This window comes from Lissotriton vulgaris, chromosome 5 (genome assembly GCF_964263255.1).
Source record: "Lissotriton vulgaris chromosome 5, aLisVul1.2, whole genome shotgun sequence".
NCBI classification, from domain to species: Eukaryota; Metazoa; Chordata; class Amphibia; order Caudata; family Salamandridae; genus Lissotriton; species Lissotriton vulgaris.
This window is the reverse complement of record NC_141693.1, coordinates 1,065,602,707-1,065,621,442: the sequence shown is the minus strand read 5'-3', so window position 1 is coordinate 1,065,621,442 and position 18,736 is coordinate 1,065,602,707. Positions and strand designations below refer to the sequence as shown.

The 18,736-nt window shown below is 45.1% G+C and overlaps 1 protein-coding gene across 2 annotated transcripts in view; it reads left to right on the top strand.

Moving 5' to 3' along the window:
- The window catches only part of CFAP43 (cilia and flagella associated protein 43), a 922,989-nt gene that overhangs the window by 142,398 nt on the left and 761,855 nt on the right, over positions 1-18,736 (top strand). For both annotated transcript variants that reach the window (XM_086922745.1, XM_086922746.1), the window contains 2 exons: positions 4,028-4,144; positions 7,433-7,513. In XM_086922745.1, coding sequence (XP_086778871.1) covers positions 4,028-4,144; positions 7,433-7,513 — 198 coding nt within the window. The remainder of the gene's footprint in view (positions 1-4,027; positions 4,145-7,432; positions 7,514-18,736) is intronic.

The window sequence follows — 18,736 nt, the reverse complement described above, 5'->3', positions numbered from 1 at the left end:
GTGACCAAACACACACACTCAGCAGGACACACCCTCGACCCCCTCTTCACAACAGGAAACTCCATCACCTTCAGCCACACCACCGAACTCCCATGGACTGACCATCAATGCATTCACTTCACCTTCAAAACACCCACCATCCACAAACACCAGCACCTGCTCCCAGGAAGAAACTGGACCAGAATCACGACGACCAGCTAACCTCATCACTCAGCAACTCCACCCCAACCATTTTGTAAAACGACGACGCCAACACCGCAGCCGGAACCCTGCACAGATGTATCTCCGACAGCACCAACACCATAGCTCCCCTCAAGGAAAACAACAACACCCACGCCAAGAAAGCTAGATGGTTCACCACAGAACTTCGAGAGTCCAGACGCACTTGCCCACCGTGAAAAGGCCTGGAGGAACACCAAATCCACTGAAGCCCACAACAACTTCAGAGCCGCCTCCAATGCCCCTCACAAACTCAACAGAAAAATGAGGAAAAAAGCGATTGAAGACAGAATCTCCACTCATGCACACAACAGCAAAGATCTCTTCAACATCATCAAGGAGTTCACCCAACCCACAAGCGAGTCCACCGACATCCCTCCCTCCCAAGACCTCTGCGACAAACTCAGCCCCTATTTCCACCGCAAAATCAAGAGCATCTATGACAACTTCGACGAAGACAACCAACACACTGAACCCTAACCAACCACCTCCGACACCCTCAAGCCAGCGATCGACAACTGGACAGCCCTCACCACCGAAGACACACTGAAGACGATAAAGTCAATCCACTCTGGGGCCCCCACGGACCCCTGCCCCCACCACATTTTCAACAGAGCCGCCGACACCATCGCACCCATGCTCTGCCACACCATCAACCGCTCCCTGGCAACCTCCTCGTTCCCTGATGACTGGAAACACACTGAGATCAACCCCCTCCTGAAGAAGCCCTTGGCGGACCCCACCGACCTAAAATACTACAAACCCATCTCCCTGCTCCCGTTCCCAGCAAAAGTAATCGAGAAAACCATCAACAGCCAACTCGCCACATTAATCGAAGAGCACAACATCCTCGACTCCTCCCAATCCGGCTTCAGAAAAAAACACAGTACGGAAACCGCTCTCCTTGCTGTAGCAGACGACATCCGTACCTTACTGGACAAAGGAGAAACAGCAGCCCTCATCTTCCTCGACCTCTCAGCGGCGTTCAACACAGTCTCTCACCACACCCTAATACGCAGACTCCACCACGAAGGGATCCAAGACAAGGCCCTCGACTGGATCCGCTCCTTCCTCTCCGGCAGAACGCAGCTGTTCAGACTCCCTCCTTTCCTCTCGGACCCTACACCTACGGAGTCCCCCAGCCCTACGCTCTTCTACATCTACATGGCTCCGCTCGCCCCCATCGTCAGAACCTACGGCCTCAACATTGGGTCATACGCAGACGACACCAAACTCATCCTCTCCCTATCCAATGAACCCAACACCGCCAGACACAACTTTCGAGAAGACATAGAAGCCGTCGCCAAATGGATGAAAAACAACTGACTACAACTAAACACAAATAAAATGGAAGTACTCATCATGGGCCCAAACCCAGATACCTGGAACGCCATCTGGTGGCCCCTCGCCCTCGGAAGCCCGCCCACCCCCACGGACCACGCATGCAACCTGGGAATCATCCTGGACTCAGAGCTCAAAATGGACGGCCAAATCAACTCTGTCTTGTCCTCCTGCTTCCACACCCTCCACCTCCTACATTAGACCTTCAAATGAATGCCCCTCGAACATAGAAAGACCTTCACTCATACCCTGGTCACTAGCAGACTAGACTACGACAACTCACTCTATGCCAGAATAAACAAAAACCTCACCCGCAAGCTACAGAACATCCGAAACGCCGCCACAAGACTGGTCCTCATCCTGCCACATCTCCCAGAACCTGCACACACTCCACTGGCTCCCAATCGAAGCTAGAGTCACCTCCAAGATGCTAACCCATGCTCACAAGGCCCTCCACGACACCGGACCAGCATACCTGAACAGCCGACTCAAATTCCACGCACCCCAAAGGACCCTACGATCAGCCCAGCTCTCCTACGCTGTGGTCCCCGCACCAGAAAGACCTGATCGGGAGGCCGCCCCTTCTCTTTCCGCACGACCAGTGCCTGGAACGACCTTCCGCTCGACCTCAGACAGATAACATCACTTCCCATCTTCGCAAGAAACCTCAAAACCTGGCTCTTCGATAGACCCCTCTTCTTGATGGACTGGAACCTGCGAACCCCCTCACCCCCACTCCCCCAGCACCTTGAGACCCTTACATGTGAGTTGTCACGCTTAACAAACACTTGATTTGATTTGATTTGATGCTTGTGCCAGCATTACAAGGTCCAGGGCAAAGAATATAGAAAACTTTGTTATAAGGGCATGCCCTTGAAAACATTATACATTCACACTGGCAGAGCATTATGCAGATTTGTAATGATACAGCATCAAAAGCTTTAAGAGTAATGTCTTTATTCAGAAGGACAAGGAAAGCCTGAAACACAATCGATGTAGCACCCACTCTTGTAAGATAACAAGATGGAGGAATGGGATAGCCAGATTCGGTTCTACATAAAAGTAAAGCCACTGAATGCATGTGCGCTGATGGTGCCACTGTATTAAAATATTGTAAATAACAAAATACCACAAGAGTGGTCTTGCTGCTAGGCAAGGGGAAGGTGGGGCGATAAAATGGAAAGGTAAATTTGCCTGTGGCTTGGAAATTGTGATCCAACGCTCCTAGAGTTATTGTTCATGCCACGTAGAACCACACAGATCAATAAGTTGGACTCTTGCACTGAATACACACATCCATCATTCATACAAGGTTGTGTACAAATTCCAGTCCTCTCCTCAATGCAGGTTTGTGTATAAACGTGCATCATCTCCTTCACACAGGGCAGTGTACAAGCTCAAGCGACCTCTTGCATACAAGGCTGTGGACAGTTCAGTTGGGAACCGTAAAACAGGGTTTTTATAAACTCAAGAGACCTCCCCTACACCTAGGCCAGTACACTCATGTGTCCTCCATCACACAGGCCTGCCTGGCGAACGACCTTTACAACGCGATCGTTACACCGCGATACATTTACATTGCGGTCACTACAACGTTACAATGACTTCCACTGGATGGCTCTCTACACCAAGGAATAGTATGGTTTACTATTCCAACACCTTCCTTACTGTTACACACACTGGAGTTATGATTTACTATTCCAACACCTTCCCTACTGTTACACACGCTGGAGTTGGAATAGTAAATCATACTATTCCTAAGTCCAGCGCCCCTAGCGCAAGTCGTTGTAACGACTTGCGTTGTAATAAGCGTGATGTAACGTACCGCGATCTAAATGATCGTGGTGTAACATCACAAATTCGGCCTTTATACATACTCTGAAGAAATCCTCCAAACAGGATTGCGCATCGTGTACAGTAACCTGCTCCACACAGCTTTGTGTTAATTGCATAGCTTCTTTCATACAGCTGTGAAGTAAGTGGCGCAACCACCCTTCGGTGTTGATGTTGTTTTCTTTCCATTCATCTGACCTCATCGGTGCCACGCAGCACTGCATATTTGGTGAATAAAACAGAGAGCACAGACATAAGATGCACAAAGTGAGGCATGCTACACACTGACCCTGCAGAAAATGTCTGTGCACATTGGTGCTTGTCTGCATTTGCATGCATTAGTAACTTAAAGCCAGACCTAGTATCTTTAGCAAGGCTTGTTTTTGTATTTATTTGTGATATCATACCCACCTTCTACTACTATCTGGGTGTATTAAGTCTCCTTCTGTTCTATTTGGGCTGCATTTCTGGGTCATCCGTGACAATCAGGATTTCTCCTAAGTTCAAGGAAGTTTTTTGGAAGTCTCATTTAAAGTGATTCACAAAATCAGTCTATTTCCATTTCCTTCCTCTCGTGCTCTCTTCAGTGATAACACTGTGAGATTTCATGATTAATTCTAATATCCATTTTCAGGGCTCACTCTATTTGTATGACCTTATGGACCCTCAGAATGTCTCCCAAATCCTGAGTGAATATCCCAGCGATGTGCTCTCGGCTGACTTTCTGATTCCTGGAGACCATTATTGTGTGGTAAGAACATTTTGACGTTCTAAATCATGCCTGTACTTGTTTTTATTACTGAATCATATGTTGTGCAAGCAGTGCAGTACAAAAACAGGCACCCCGTGCCAAGAAACACTGGAACAACTCTTGTGCGATGCAGCAGCAGTATGATAGGAATGATGTTGCCCCCATGGACCCTGAGTCACAATCCTTGTTAGTGGGTGCCTGTGGACGTCAGTGGACAGATAGATGGACTGTTAGCCTCATAGTACTAGGGCATTTAAGGGTAAGATTTAAAATGGCAGGGTGTCCGCTGGAAAGGATACTGCATGCTAATGATGCATTTGTGACAGGCAGGGAGATCACGAGGAGAAAGTGCCTGTCCAGAGGGACATCTTAATCAAAGAATGCAAACCTGCTATGATTGAAGCTACTTTACAAACCCCCATACAATGAAATGTAAGGCATTTTCAGACTTTTTGGATTATGGAAAAAGCGATTTCCTCAGATGGAATTCCTTGCGGCTCATATGTTTACATTGACTTGATGTTTTGTAGGTAATTTGAATCTCAGGACCTCTGTGTCAGTGGCCTGGAAAATTGACTGTATTTTCCCCACTCTCGGACATATTCATAACAGGACAACTTCAATATCCCTTGAATCGCTTTGATCCATTTAAACGTTCATAACTTAATGGCCAGAAAGGTTTAAAAATCATAATGTTAAATATTGTGTTCTTCTGCTATGGACAACGGCTATGGGTTTTAAAAAAGAGGCAGCGGGTGATCTTTTGAAAGTGGTGCGGCTTAAGTAATTGATTCGAATTTGGAGGACAAACCGACAAATGTGTCAACTTTTAGAAATGATCAGGGAGCTATGAGCACCAAGATGTATTTTTTTACATCAATACAACGTAAAGCGCTTTGATGCCTTGCCAGAGGTAATAAGCACTATATATATGCGATTACAATACAATATAATACAAATTGGTGCTTTTAATAACCCAAATTACCTAAAAGTACAAAGATTCTGATGGTGTAACAGTGAATATTACAATAATTCTTATGATGTGTCAAGCTTTCTTAAGCCTCACCACAAGTAATGAGTTTCAACTTTCTAAAGACCACACTGGAAATAATGGTGGCAATAGAGTGGATGTTTCTGCATAGCTTCTCTAACAAAATGACTAAAGTGTTAGTGTATTAGTGGATTATAGAATGTTTCTTTTTTCATCCTGCATCTTCAGTGATATGTTTTGACTGGCAATCTGCTAAGAAGGAGCAGGGTTAAAAAAATAAATGGCATCTCTTATAATGACAGGCCATAAACAAATGAGCCAGACAAATATTGAAGTCTCAGCACTGCTACTGATCAATTGCACAGAGCTTACAGTATCAAACAGTTTATTTCAAAACGATATCAGCTGTGTTTGCTGAGGCCCCATGCATCAGTAATTGTAATATCACGTAAAGCTTTATCAACATAGATTGTAAAATGCCTTAACATAAATCATGAATTGACAACCAACTGGCCTTGGCAGTAAGTGTCCTGTGGTAACTATCAAGCAAATTCAGCAATAAATATCTAGAACTCAGCTTGAATAATCTCTGAAATATCCGCTTTAAATATATTTTTTTATATTAATTTAAGGTTTCACCAGAAGTTCAAAGACTGCTGCATTTTCCCTATAGTTCATATAGCTCAGAACTGCCCCACCAATTCTGGCCCCTGTACATTCTCTTCCTGAATCTAGTAAATCTCATTGTACGTCATCACATACTTTATCTTCTGACAAGAAATCAGCAGAAAAAGCTCAATGTCTCTATACAATCACTCAACCTTAGCATGCGGCTTCCTATAGACCATCCTTCGCTCACTTGAGCCTCTCATCTGAGAACATGAACATTCAAGTAGCTGCCAGGAATTCCTCTGCAACTGCCAGCGAGTGAGTATATGGTTAAGGTTTTATCACTGTATTCAGTAAACAATACATCCCTCACACATAGCTAGTGATTGATGTGATACCATTTTCAAAGCGTGAAACTGAATAGTTGGATCCTGGCAAATGTAAGATGTATTTGGCAGTGACAAGAATCTACAGGAACCAGTCAGGTGAAGCCCTTTCCAATTGTAATGCAGCCGTACCATTTCAGCTTAGTAAAACACTGTCAGCATAGTGGAATATATAAATGATCTTGTGACACCTCATGCTTAAGCCTATCAAACCAGTGGTCCTACTCCCAGCAAGCATTTCCTTGTTGGACCATCTTCTGCTATATGATAAAATCAGCCCCAGGCATTGTGCGCTTATAAACAATACATATGTTTGTATCCAGGTAGTCTGATTCTTCAACTTCACCCAAAGATTTACCAACATAATTTTGCCATAACCAAGAAATGTGTCGCCCTCCTTCTTCCAGTGACTTATTTTAAATGTGTCATCACTACATCCAAGCTAAACAATACATTTGCCTTCTCTGATCTTGTTCCAGTCATAGATTGCCTGCTAACATGCACTTTTTGTCAGTACTATGCACTTTAAGCATCCTCTAAGAAAAGGGTATATTTTGACTAAGACATCCCAAAAGAACTATTTATCTTGGGTCATTTGCTGCTTGAGGTTGCCCCTGTCCATTCCCCTCCCACCTCACCCCTACCTTATTTTCTTCTTGTATGGGTATCTATCCCAGTAGGTGGCTGTGTATGGGCAATGACGGAGAAAGAGAACCTGATTTTTATGGAGCTTGCCAAATCCCTGCTCCAAGGCTCTTTTCTATTCCTAATACCCGCCCACCAACTCCTCTACCTTCAGATACATAATGACATTGAAAGTCTGTAGCATGAGGCAAATGAGCGTGTGAATAGCCGTGCACACGGCTTGTGATTTACCTCTTTAAAACGCAATCTCCAATTCTGCTATCAGGTGAAAGTTTATCTCAGAGGTTGGGTGCTATGGTGAACCTACGTTTAATTTATTTCTAACCGAGTCACTGTAAAGGTACATTTATCCTTTTCAGATCAGTGAAAGTCCGCAAACCTAAATGTCCTTTTTTTTAGTTCCTTACACCATTTCTGTCCATTGTTTGGGTGTTTTGGTTTCGTAAAAAGTGCATTATCCTGCTGTATCTTTCAACTTTTAGATGCATGAAAAGCTGCAAATTCTCAACGTGCATAATGGCTGAAAAGTTTGCTTACAGTGTTGGCTGTTTAACTTTTTCTGGGACCCAGATGGACATTGTGGTTGTTATTAAATTAAAAGTTTAAGAATTCTAATATTCTAAGCCAGTAACATCTTCTAATCTTTTTTTGTAAAAGACTGTAGGTTCATCAGGAATTTTACAGGTGTGGTCTGTAGTAGATGGCAGCAATATCAGCACGCTTCATCTTAATACACAGGTAATTAGTAGAAAGTTGTTATGCTAATTTTCATATATAGCTTTTCCTTATTGCTGACAATTGTTGAAATGTATCCAAGCATGTATTTAAAATATTTAAATTGTCAAAATATTGAGTTACGTGTAAGGTCTTGAGCTAAACTAAAGGGTTTGCCAATCACTGGCTCGTGTAACCCATAGGTTCTATTTATTTTAATTATGTACTTAGCGTCAGTAGCCTTTCAAACAAAAAGGTATAGCATAGTAACAATAACAGTACATGGGTCGTTGAGGTTAAGATGGTTAACATAGTTTGGATAAATACAATTGATGGTGTGGATTATTTGTGTCGCTAGTTCGACAATGCTTGGTGTAAAACAGCCTGTGTAAGGCAATTGAAGTTCTCTGTTTAGTAAGCCAAAGACGCAATATGAACATATTTACAACAGAAAGGTGCAGTAATCTTCTGAGTTGCTTCAGGGGTCGTTTCAGTGCTATTTTGAACCCTTGGAGACGGGCTTGCACAAATGGTGGTAGGAAGATTGAGCGTAGGGGCCTAACATGTAGAATGACGGGCGCTTATAGGCAGCACAAGGTGGCTTGGCCATGGCTAGGAGGATATGATGGATGGATCCTATGTTCAAGGTTGGTGTGTAATGCTGTAAGGTGCTGGAGAGGTCATTTGAAGCCAGACGATCTGCTGCTTTTAGTATGTGTCATTATTGTGTATACGGCCTTATTCTTGGCACTTAGCCTGCTGACTTGTTGGCGGTATGCTACAATGGGAGTGTACTTGGGTGAATTGTAGTCATTTCTGGTAGCAAAGTTTAGGAACTTAGGCAGTGGTTCATATGATTAGTGGAAGAGATGGTATGCGTTTAATGGTATGTGTGAGTATACATTGCATGTATTTGGGAATTGAAACCATATTGTAGTAGCTTTGTTGGTTACAAAAACTTCAATTTTCACAGATGGGATGAAGAGAATCCCAAGGTTTCCTGGATGAAGGAGCGAGCTTCAATAAGAGAGACCGGTGCTTACGACCTCAGTTTTGTAGGAGTTAAGCATGAGTGGTTGAAGCACCACCAGTGTCGGATGGCTGTGAGGCAGACTGAGATGTGTGATTGGAGGTGAGGTGTAAAAGTGGGACGGAAGAAAATGATTTGATTTTATCAGCATACATGTGATATCAGAATCGACAAGGAGGGATAATATCACGATGGTGGTGGGGTAGAGTAAGCAAAGGAAAGCATAACGGACAGATCCTTCTGGAACCCCCACTGGAGGTGGAGTTGGTATTTCTGTCTTTGAGTCCCTTATAACTGACAGGGTGGCTGGAGAGGCAGGAGGTGGGAAGTTTGATTGCTAGGCCTGTTGTCCAATAGTGAGTCTAGAGAAGAGATCACCGTGATCAAGTGTTAAAGGTTTCAGATTGGTCCAATAATATGAAGATGGAACAGTATGATTCGGATGAGCACTGGCAATGAATTTAGATATGTGTGAGAGTTCTGTGTCTGTGGAGTGGAGGATCTGGTTGCCTGTTCGGAGGAGGCTAAGTTGATTGTTTGAGGTGACACGCAGGACGGACCTTTCTGTTATTGTTAATAAAAGTTGGAGACAAAATTATAGAGATAAAGTATGTTAATATTGATTAAACATCATCGCTATTATATTTACTTGACGCCCCAATGATACTGTACCCTGTACCTGCTGTCTCTCATTCTTTTTATATGTGGATTGTTATACAAAATCTAGTCAATGTGATGCAGTGGAATGGAATATGTGGCGTTACCAACACACCGTATACCATCACCCTGCATTTCTTATAATGCAATTACAATGACCCCCACAAATTATCACAACACAAACTTTTACAACGACTATGCCTTTACCACGCATGCCATTACAACGCAAAGGCATGCGTGGTAAAGGTATACTCATTGTAAAAGTTTTAAAGGTAAGTGAGAGTACCCTAACCTACACCCTAATGTAGTATCCCTACATTACCTTCCCTCAACACCCAGTCCTTTTGCTACATTTACACTACCCAGCACTACCCCCAACACTACCATAAACCAATACTCTGCACTACACAAACACTTCAACACTACCCTAAAACAATACCCCCAGCACGACCCTACACTACACAAACACCACAACACTACCCTATACAAACACTACCTTAAACCCTGAAACACTAACCCAGCATGACCCCCCGACCCGCTGTCCGGTCCCAACTTTCAAACACTACCCTGCACGACCCCCAACACTACATTAAACCCTAAAACACTACCCTCCACTACACAAACACTACAACACTACCCTAAACTCTAAAACACTACCCCAGCACGACCCTACACTGCACAAACACCACAACACTACCCTAAAACACTACCCTGCATGACCTCCAGATACTACCTTAAACCCTAAAACACTACACTACACAAACACCACAGCCCTATCCTAAATCCTAAAACACTACCCCAACACGACCCTACACAACACAAACACCACTACACTACCCTAAAACACTACCCTGCACAACCCCGACACTACCCTAAACACTAAAACACTACCCTACACAAACACAACACTACCCTAAACCCTACAACACTACCCTACACGACCCCCTGACACTACCTTAAACCCTAAAACACTACCCTGCACTACACAATCACCACATCATTACCCAAAAACACTACCCCAGCACGACCCTACACTACACAAACACCACACCACTACCCTAAACCCTAAAACACTACCCTGCACGACCCCCGACACTACCCTAAACACTAAAACATTACCCTACACTACACAAAAACAACAACACTACCCTAAACCCTAAAACACTACCCCAGCTCGAACCTACACTACACAAACACCACAACACTACCCTAAACCCTTAAACACTATCCTGCACTATACAAACTCTACCCTAAACCCTAAAACACTACCCCAGCACGACCCCCCCCCATTAAAAAAATAATCCAAGCCCACTTACCTCTCTCACCTCGTGGTTCCTCTCTCCTCCTGGTTCCTTCTTCACGAAGTCTGTCGTCTGTCTCTGAGGGGCGGTGCACGTCGTAGTTTGGAAATGGAAGAGCTTCTGTTTCCTCACAATGACGTGGATCGCCCAAATAGTTTTTTCACAACGTGTGTGCATTTACCATACATGCCTTTACAAAGTAATTTGTTGTAAAGGCATGCATGACAAATGCACACGCGTTGTAAAAAAATGCGGAGTGATGGTATGCGGGGTCAAAGTCCGCAGAAAAAAGTTTTGTTGTAAACCTGGATTACCAGTGGAATGTGATTGTACTTCTACTTTTTCCTGAAAATCAATAAAAATAGTCAACAAAAAAAAAGTTGATTGTTTGTAGGAAAGGCAGAGTCTGAAATGAATTTTTTCCCACTAACTTGGGACAAAATCAGAAGTCGAGATATTGGGCATTAGTTAATGGCAGAAAAGGGATCTGTAGAAGATGTTTTTATATGAGAGTTAGAGGAAGATGTGTTTGGAAATATAGGGGGTATGCAAAAGAGGAGGGAATAGTTGAGAGAAATGTCAGACAAAGAAAAAGAGTAGATGAGAGGGAAAGGGGTTCGATGGTCTGAGAACTGAATGGATTATATGGTGCATAGCATAGAGTGTGTCGGCAGTGCTGGTTGTAGAAATAGATTTCATTTGGAATGTTGTAATTGAGAAGGTTTGGTGTATGGTGAGAGTGTAGGATGATGTTTGTGCAGCACTAAGTAGTGTGACCTGTATTTGTCGCTTAAGGTAGTTTTGTTTGATGTCTTAAAATCGACTGATGGTGATGGGTCAATAATATGTCAGTATGGAGAAGAGAATGGATTGTTTATATAATAGCAAGCCATTGGGGTAGTTTAAAGTGCCTTTATGAAGTTTTAAAATGATAACTGCATTGTAAAAGGTATCTGGTAGAATGCTCAAGGCCTATTTACACTACTCGCAGTTCAGGGTGTCTTTTTGTGCCGTTTACATAAGAATGCTTTCATTTGGTTTTGAGATTATGAATGGTAGGTGATATCCAAGGTTGATTATTTGAGGAAGTGGGGAAATGGTGTGTAACTGGGAATGTGTGTACTAAAGGTTTCTTTCAGAAGACTGATCAGCTGTACAATGATTGTAACTGAGTGATCAGAGAACAATTGTGAAAATGATCTGCTGCAGTGGATTCATGACCATCACATTGAAATCATCAAGGATGTTTGAAGTAAAGTGTGCCAATGAATCAAGGACAGAATTTGAGTGGCTACAAGTAGACTCTATATTAAATTTAAAAAGGGGACGATGACTGAGGCACAGTCATCTTCAAAGGGAGATTGGAGTGAGGGGATTATGGTATTTGAAGCGTCAGCTCTATGCTGCCTGCTGTCCAAGCCCCTCTGAAAAGACCTGCATTAGCTCCATGCTGCTTGCCGTCCAAGACCTTCTGAATAGACCTGCATTAGCTCCATGCTGCTTGCCGTCCAAGACCTTCTGAATAGACCTGCATTAGCTCCATGCTGCTTGCCGTCCAATACCTTCTGAATAGATCGCATTAACTCCATGCTGCTTGCCGTCCAAGACCTTCTGAATAGACCTGCGTTACCTCCATGCTGTTTCCCTTCCAAGAGCTTCTGAAAAGACCTGCATTACCTCCATGCTGTTTCCCTTCCAAGAGCTTCTGAAAAGACCTGCATTACCTCCATGCTGTTTCCCTTCCAAGAGCTTCTGAAAAGACCTGCATTACCTCCATGCTGTTTCCCTTCCAAGAGCTTCTGAAAAGACCTGCATTAGCTCCATGTGTCCTGCCGTCCAAGAACTCTGCATAGGCCTACATTTGCTCCTTGCTGCTTGCCCTCCAAGACCTTCTGAATAGGTCTGCAGGCACTGTGAATTTTACAAACATGTCCTAAGAGTAGGGAATGTAGGCCTCCAATTCTGGCATAAATGCATGAAAGATGTGTTTACCTCCACAATACCACACACAATCTTCAGCCCCTTAGCTGAGGAAAGGTGGACGAAATTAGTATTTATGTAGATGAAGGACAGAGGACTAGACAAAATGCAAGGAAAAAAATCCATTAAAAAAATCCTAGTAAACCACAATATTATTCCAACTATTGCACACTGAAAAATAGTCAATATTAGACATAAAAACCGACAATGATTAAACAGACGTTATGAGGAAACACGATTAGTGGTTGGATTATTATGGCCTGCTCAGCACTTCTACAGAATACATCCACTGGCTTTTGGAACCCTGAATTTATAGGGGCCACAAGAGAAATGGACTGTGATTATTAATTCCCATAATGTCATTGGAAGTGCTGAGGACTCCAGTTCACTCCTGCTAACTTCAAGCTCCAAGGCCTTATTTGAAGTCTAGGGCCTGCTATACAGCATACAGTGAAAGCCGGGATTCATCCCAGTTTTCTGGTTATACATTGCGCAATTTTCAGCCTCTAAATATACATTCTTTGCTTTCCCCACTCCGAATTTACACCCCCGCTGGCTTCAGTATGGCCCTTGGTCACACCAAAGACCAAGCTTTGCGGCCCCCGGTAAAATGTTTGTGAGTACCCATTCTATACAGCATTCCATCCACACGCACTAGGAGCCAAACTAAAATCGTAATGTGTTGCCGTCCATCAACCCCCGTCCACCTATGATTGCGTTTTTGTGCTCATTGAAAGCAGCCATAGGCGGAATAGTGCTTTAAAAATGTCATATACGAGTTGACAGAAAAATGAAAAATTCTTGTAACCCTTCAAAAAATATTTGCCTCGGGTTACTCTGGGGCTGTGGTTCCAACATGATACTCAGCCGTCCGAGGCTCAGCAGGTAACTGTTTGCTTCAGGGGATCATATTTGTAAAATGAGCCATCCTCCAAATTGTTCTTTTTTTCCCGTTTAGTGTCAAGAAATAGGTTTACTACTCATTTACCAACACATCTGCATAATAAATCTTACTCATGAAGGCGGCTGCGTGTTTTCGTTGTCCGCCACGACATGCGTGCTAATACTTCACCTAAGATAAAATATGAAAAGCTGATCTCTGGAATGCGTGTGGTTTCATTTACACAACACTGTTGTGCCTTTCTCACGGGACAGGTGTGATCATTTCTATACCCGGTGGGGCATTGCTCATCTGTGCCTCTTTCCACTGTGCCTCCAAGGCGTTTTATTTCCTAATGGTTGTGGACATCTCTTTCATAACAGAATTATTTTGCAGCAGTGTGGTTTGTACGCCACGAAAAATAGCACATAGGTGAATTTCTCTTCGCGCATTGAGAGAGTAAAGGGCAGTTTATACTTCAGTTAAGTAAGCCATGCTCTAATGCTGCTGCAGCTGTAATTTCCTTCCATGCCAAAGTGAGGTTTGACCGTGAGAGGGAAGGGAAATGAACCGCCATCAATGCCAACAAGCTGCACTCAGTAATCCATCAAGACGAGTTTCTTTCAATCATTCTGTTATCGCGCCATGACATTATTATCTCAAAATGGTTTACCATTCCAGCCTTGGATTTCTATTTTGGAATGGGAAATAATGTTGGTTTCGGGGTTGCTGACTAAATCCTCAAGCATTTCTACTTTTCGAACTGTTTTCCGAGTGCAAGTTCCTCCAAATGAAAACTGGACTGAAATGCGCTGGGAATACCCCTGGATTGAAGCCCAACTTGAGACCAAGTCCTAAATCACAAACGGGTGTAAACACCGTTAGGCCTCCATTTTAGATTATCCACAGAACTCTTAATGCTCCTGAACGTACTAGGCCTTGACCTGCCACAGCGCATGCGTCAGCTTTCTACTACTTCTTATAGAGTTAGCCATTCTAAGCATTCAAAGGCAATAATATTAATAATAAATAATGGACAAAGCTCACCCTTCTAATTTGAAGTATAGTTAGTATTTTCACCCAGACTAATTCTGCTCATGCCATCGAAAGGTTTAGTCAACTTTGTAGGGATTCGAATGTGTGCTCTTTGGATTTCTGAGAGATATTGAATCTCCATGTCTGACTTAGATTAAACCCTGCAGCTCTGACAACATGGCGATGGAGGAATCTGAGAATAGGTCTGACAAGTGTCTGTGTAACAATCATGTCATATCACAGACTAGAAATATGCTTGTGCCAGATTTCAACACACTACTCTGCAAATATGAGACTCTTTAACACAGGTTATAAAGTATGCATTAGCAGAGAACTTAGGACAGTATTTCAGGATGTATGTCACACTTCTCTCACTACTTAGGGACTGATTCTTCAGGTGTTTTGCTGACTTTATTTTAGATACAAAGAAATAGCTGCACTATATTTAAACACAGATCCTGGATAAGGCTCTTCTGGCATCCTTTCTATCGGACAGAGCTAAGGCTCTTCTGGCATCCTTTCTATCGGACAGAGAGCAGTCTGTGAAAATGGGGAGTTATTACTCGCCTGATTTCACCTTGCCTTGTGGAGTTCCTCAGGGCTCCTCGCTAAGTCCGACGCTTTTTAACATCTATGTGTCGGACTTAGCGAGGGTGATTAAGTCATTTGGCATTGGATTAACATCATACGCCGATGACACTCAGTTAGTCCTGGCTATTCACAAAAACGGAGCAGCAGTGGCCGCTAACTTCCAGGAAGGAATGAGAGCGATTAGCACCTGGATGGACCAGAATTGCTTAAAACTTAACTCCGACAAGACGGAGGTCATGCTATTTGGTGAACTGACTGTAGGAGAGTAGGGTCTGCAATCCTATGATCACCCAGATTTTTTGCTTTTGTTTCACTGGTTTACGACTTTCTCTGGCTGTGGGCCTGCCAATCAGACCCACAGCCTGGCTGTTCTCTCGCTAAATTGACATGTGTACCTTAGGTGCATTACCAATTGGAACTGGGCCACCTTGTCAGACCCTGTAACTCAGGGCATCGGTGTACCCAGGACCTACCAGGGGCTGAAGCATGTATTATGCCACCCCTGGATGGCCATCTAAATCTGACACAACTGGCTGCACGACAGCTGGGGCAAGGTGGCGTACTCGCCCTTTGCTTTAGATCTAGTATACCTATATCTAACCCTAAAATGGGCACCCGAATTCCTATCAGTCACTCCTATGGCAGGCCTGGACAATCCTGAAGGCAGAGTGCGTGGAATCGTGTGAATTGGCGCTCTGGCATGAGCCGAGCCCGGTTGCAGCTTGCGGAACCAAGACCCAATGGCTGTTCCATGATAACGCGTACCATATCGCTAACTTCGGTATCGCGTTATCAAGACATGTCGAGTAAGGTGTCATACGAATCGGGATACGGACCCCACACCAATGCTGGCGACGGGGTTAGCATTCCACCCTTCTAGAGGGACACAACATGTACGTAACTGTGAACCCCGGTTAAAGTTAACTGAAGCCTCAGCTCCACAAAATGGATGCTGCCACCACAGACACGAGTCTGACCTCCTGCTGCTGGGAGTCCTTCCAGCGCGGAGAGCTTGGACAAAGGGTTTCCTGTCCGGGGCGGTGCTCGCACCATCCCAGACAGGGTTTTGTGTATCCTGGGTAGGCAGGGCTTTACAGGAAGGTGACTGCGGAGTGGCACCCCGGTGCTCACTACGCATCTGCCGGCTCGAACCAGTTCCAGGGGCACCCCAGCCCCTGACCTGGGGAAAGTCCGGCATGGGAGAGGGGTGTAACCACCCCCTTCCTGGTCCCACCCCTAGGGCAGGACCTAGTCGCGTACCCACCCCTTTCTTTAGGATAAAGGCAGGAGCGGGGACCCTTCCAAATTAGATCATCTTTGAATCAAGAACTACTTTCTACGAAAGGAACTCTCGACTCTTCTCAAGATTTCTCCCTTGTGGCTAAGGAGTAGTCACCCTGCATCCGCAGGCACCATCTAAGAACTCTGCGGTTTGCTGCACGTCCTTCTTCAGGAATCCGACTGCCCAGCTCGACGAGAACCGGCTTCCCTGGCACCTCTGACCTCTACCCACATTGTCAGCTCAGCTGAGATCCGTGGGTGCGACGAGACCTCGAGGGACCGGCCATCATCAGAACCTGCACGATTTCTAAACCAGCACGACCACCGAGGGATCCTCTGGTGAGTGCTCTGGGGTCCGAGAAGCCCCGACCCTGAGCAGCTTCAGCACCGAAGTGCAGCCTCCCAGCATCTCCACGATCTGCGTGGGGCCCTTCTGCTCTTTGCTGCTCATCACGTTGTCTGGTTACTAGCCCGCTGGCTTGTGGCCTTCTCGACGACGCCCGACAACAACGCTGCTGGTCTGGTTGCTCCAGACTGGCCTTTGCTCCCTTCTGAAAGAGGAGCACCCCGGACCCTCCTGGTCCGCTCAAGACGCCATTTTAGGCCCACCACGTGGCCCTGAATTTGCCAAGGCTTGTTGCCCCAATCCTGGGCCCAGCGACGCCGACAGCATCAATCTTCGTGGGACAGCTCGCACCTCCATCCTGGTCGCCGACAACGCCTCCTGGTCCGTGAGACTGCAGAGCCTAGCGTCGCCCACTCACCTAGTCGAGGTGACGATCATCCGGTGCCCTCCTGGTACCCTCTGACTACTGGCTAGTAGTTACGAACTTGGTCCCCTCTGCTTTCAGGTGTCCTCCATCTCTGATCCAGGCTTGGATCTCTATGAACTATCTCCACTGGTCGCCGGCCAGCAACTCCTTCCTTCCGGCTCCTGGTTCGTCAGCGAGGACTCCCGACGTCTGTAAAGACTTGTGCAGCCGCAGCCCCTGGGCTAGGTAACTTCGGCATTTCGGTGCCCGCATAGCCTCCTTATTTAAGGGTCCAGAGTCACTGTCGCTTCCGACTTACCTTATCGGGTTCGCCCGAGAACACTAAACTTTCCGTGCCCTCGGGCTTTTGTGTAGATTGTGCACTTGAAGTATTTTCCTAAGAGTTTTGTTGTGTGCTTAGTACCCTGTCCTCATAAAGAGTACAGGGCTGTTGTGATTCTAATAAATACACTGTTTATTTTCATAACACTTGTGTGGTGTCCTTTCACTTGGTGTTCAAGGGGTATATGTGATGGTATAACAGCTGGCTTAACACGCCCTCTAGAGTTTAGCCCGAAGACTGCTTGTATCCACACTACTAGGATAGCTGGTCTAAGGTTGACTTACAACCAATCACCATAAGGGTCGTTTGGACTGATGCATAGTGATCACTAGAATAGTGAGCACTGCATATCAGGCCAACTTCTCACATTGGTGAGCAGCGGTTGGGATTTGAGCTTGCTGTTGTTTTACCACGCGTATCCTAAGAATATCTTGTGAAAGATCGCATAAGTACTCCAGGTACATATAAATTAGCTTAGAATACTCTGAGTTCTACTGAACCAGCTGTTGTAGCTCCTCAAGGCTTAGCACACCTTGGCTACAACTCTTAGCAAGGGATCAGTAGGTAAACATATAGTGTAGGTAGGTGCATCACTTACACCACACTAGAAGCAGCATGTCAGACAAAGGAGGAAACTCTGAGTCTCCCCTTGTGTCAGTCGACCCTCCACAGGTCACTTCCAGATATGCTGTACTTAGCTTCCAAGAGATGCAACAGATCTGTACATCCAGGAAGCTAAAACAGGGTGCAAATCCTACCATTCCGTTTCCGATTGGTCTCTTGGAGACTTATGATGCTAGGAGGGCTGGTAACACAGACCCTTCTCATCCAGATGGGAATATGCCCCCCCTCGAGGGAACCCTAGGTGACCCTGACCTTATCCATCTCTCCGCAGAAGGTGAAGAGGAGGATGAGGATCTGGAGCCATCTGAGTTAGGTCTCTGTCGAGAGGCTCTAATAGATCCGTTCGAACCAATGGCTCTCGAGCCTCTTCTCAAAGAGGGATGTCCCCTCAGAGGAGAGTGTACGAAGCTAAAGTGCGGGAAGTCAATCTGAGGATCGAAAGGGAAGAACTTGCCCTGGCCAAAGAGAGACTCGCCTTTGCTAGAGAGCAAGAATTGAGTGGGAAAAACCCCACTGGTGGCAGCATTCCCCCAAGGGAAAACAGGAGTTTAGACACTAGACACCTGAGTAAGATAGTGCCCCCCCTTTAAGCAAGGGGATGATATCCACAAATGGATTACTGCTTTGGAGAGGGCTGCACTGTACAGTGCTTCCCCCAAAGTCAGTGGGCAGCTATCTTGTGGCTCTCCTTTGAAGGTAAAGGTAGAGATAAGCTCCTCACTACTAGAGCTGAGGACGCTAACGATTACCAGGTCCTGAAGAACACACTGATT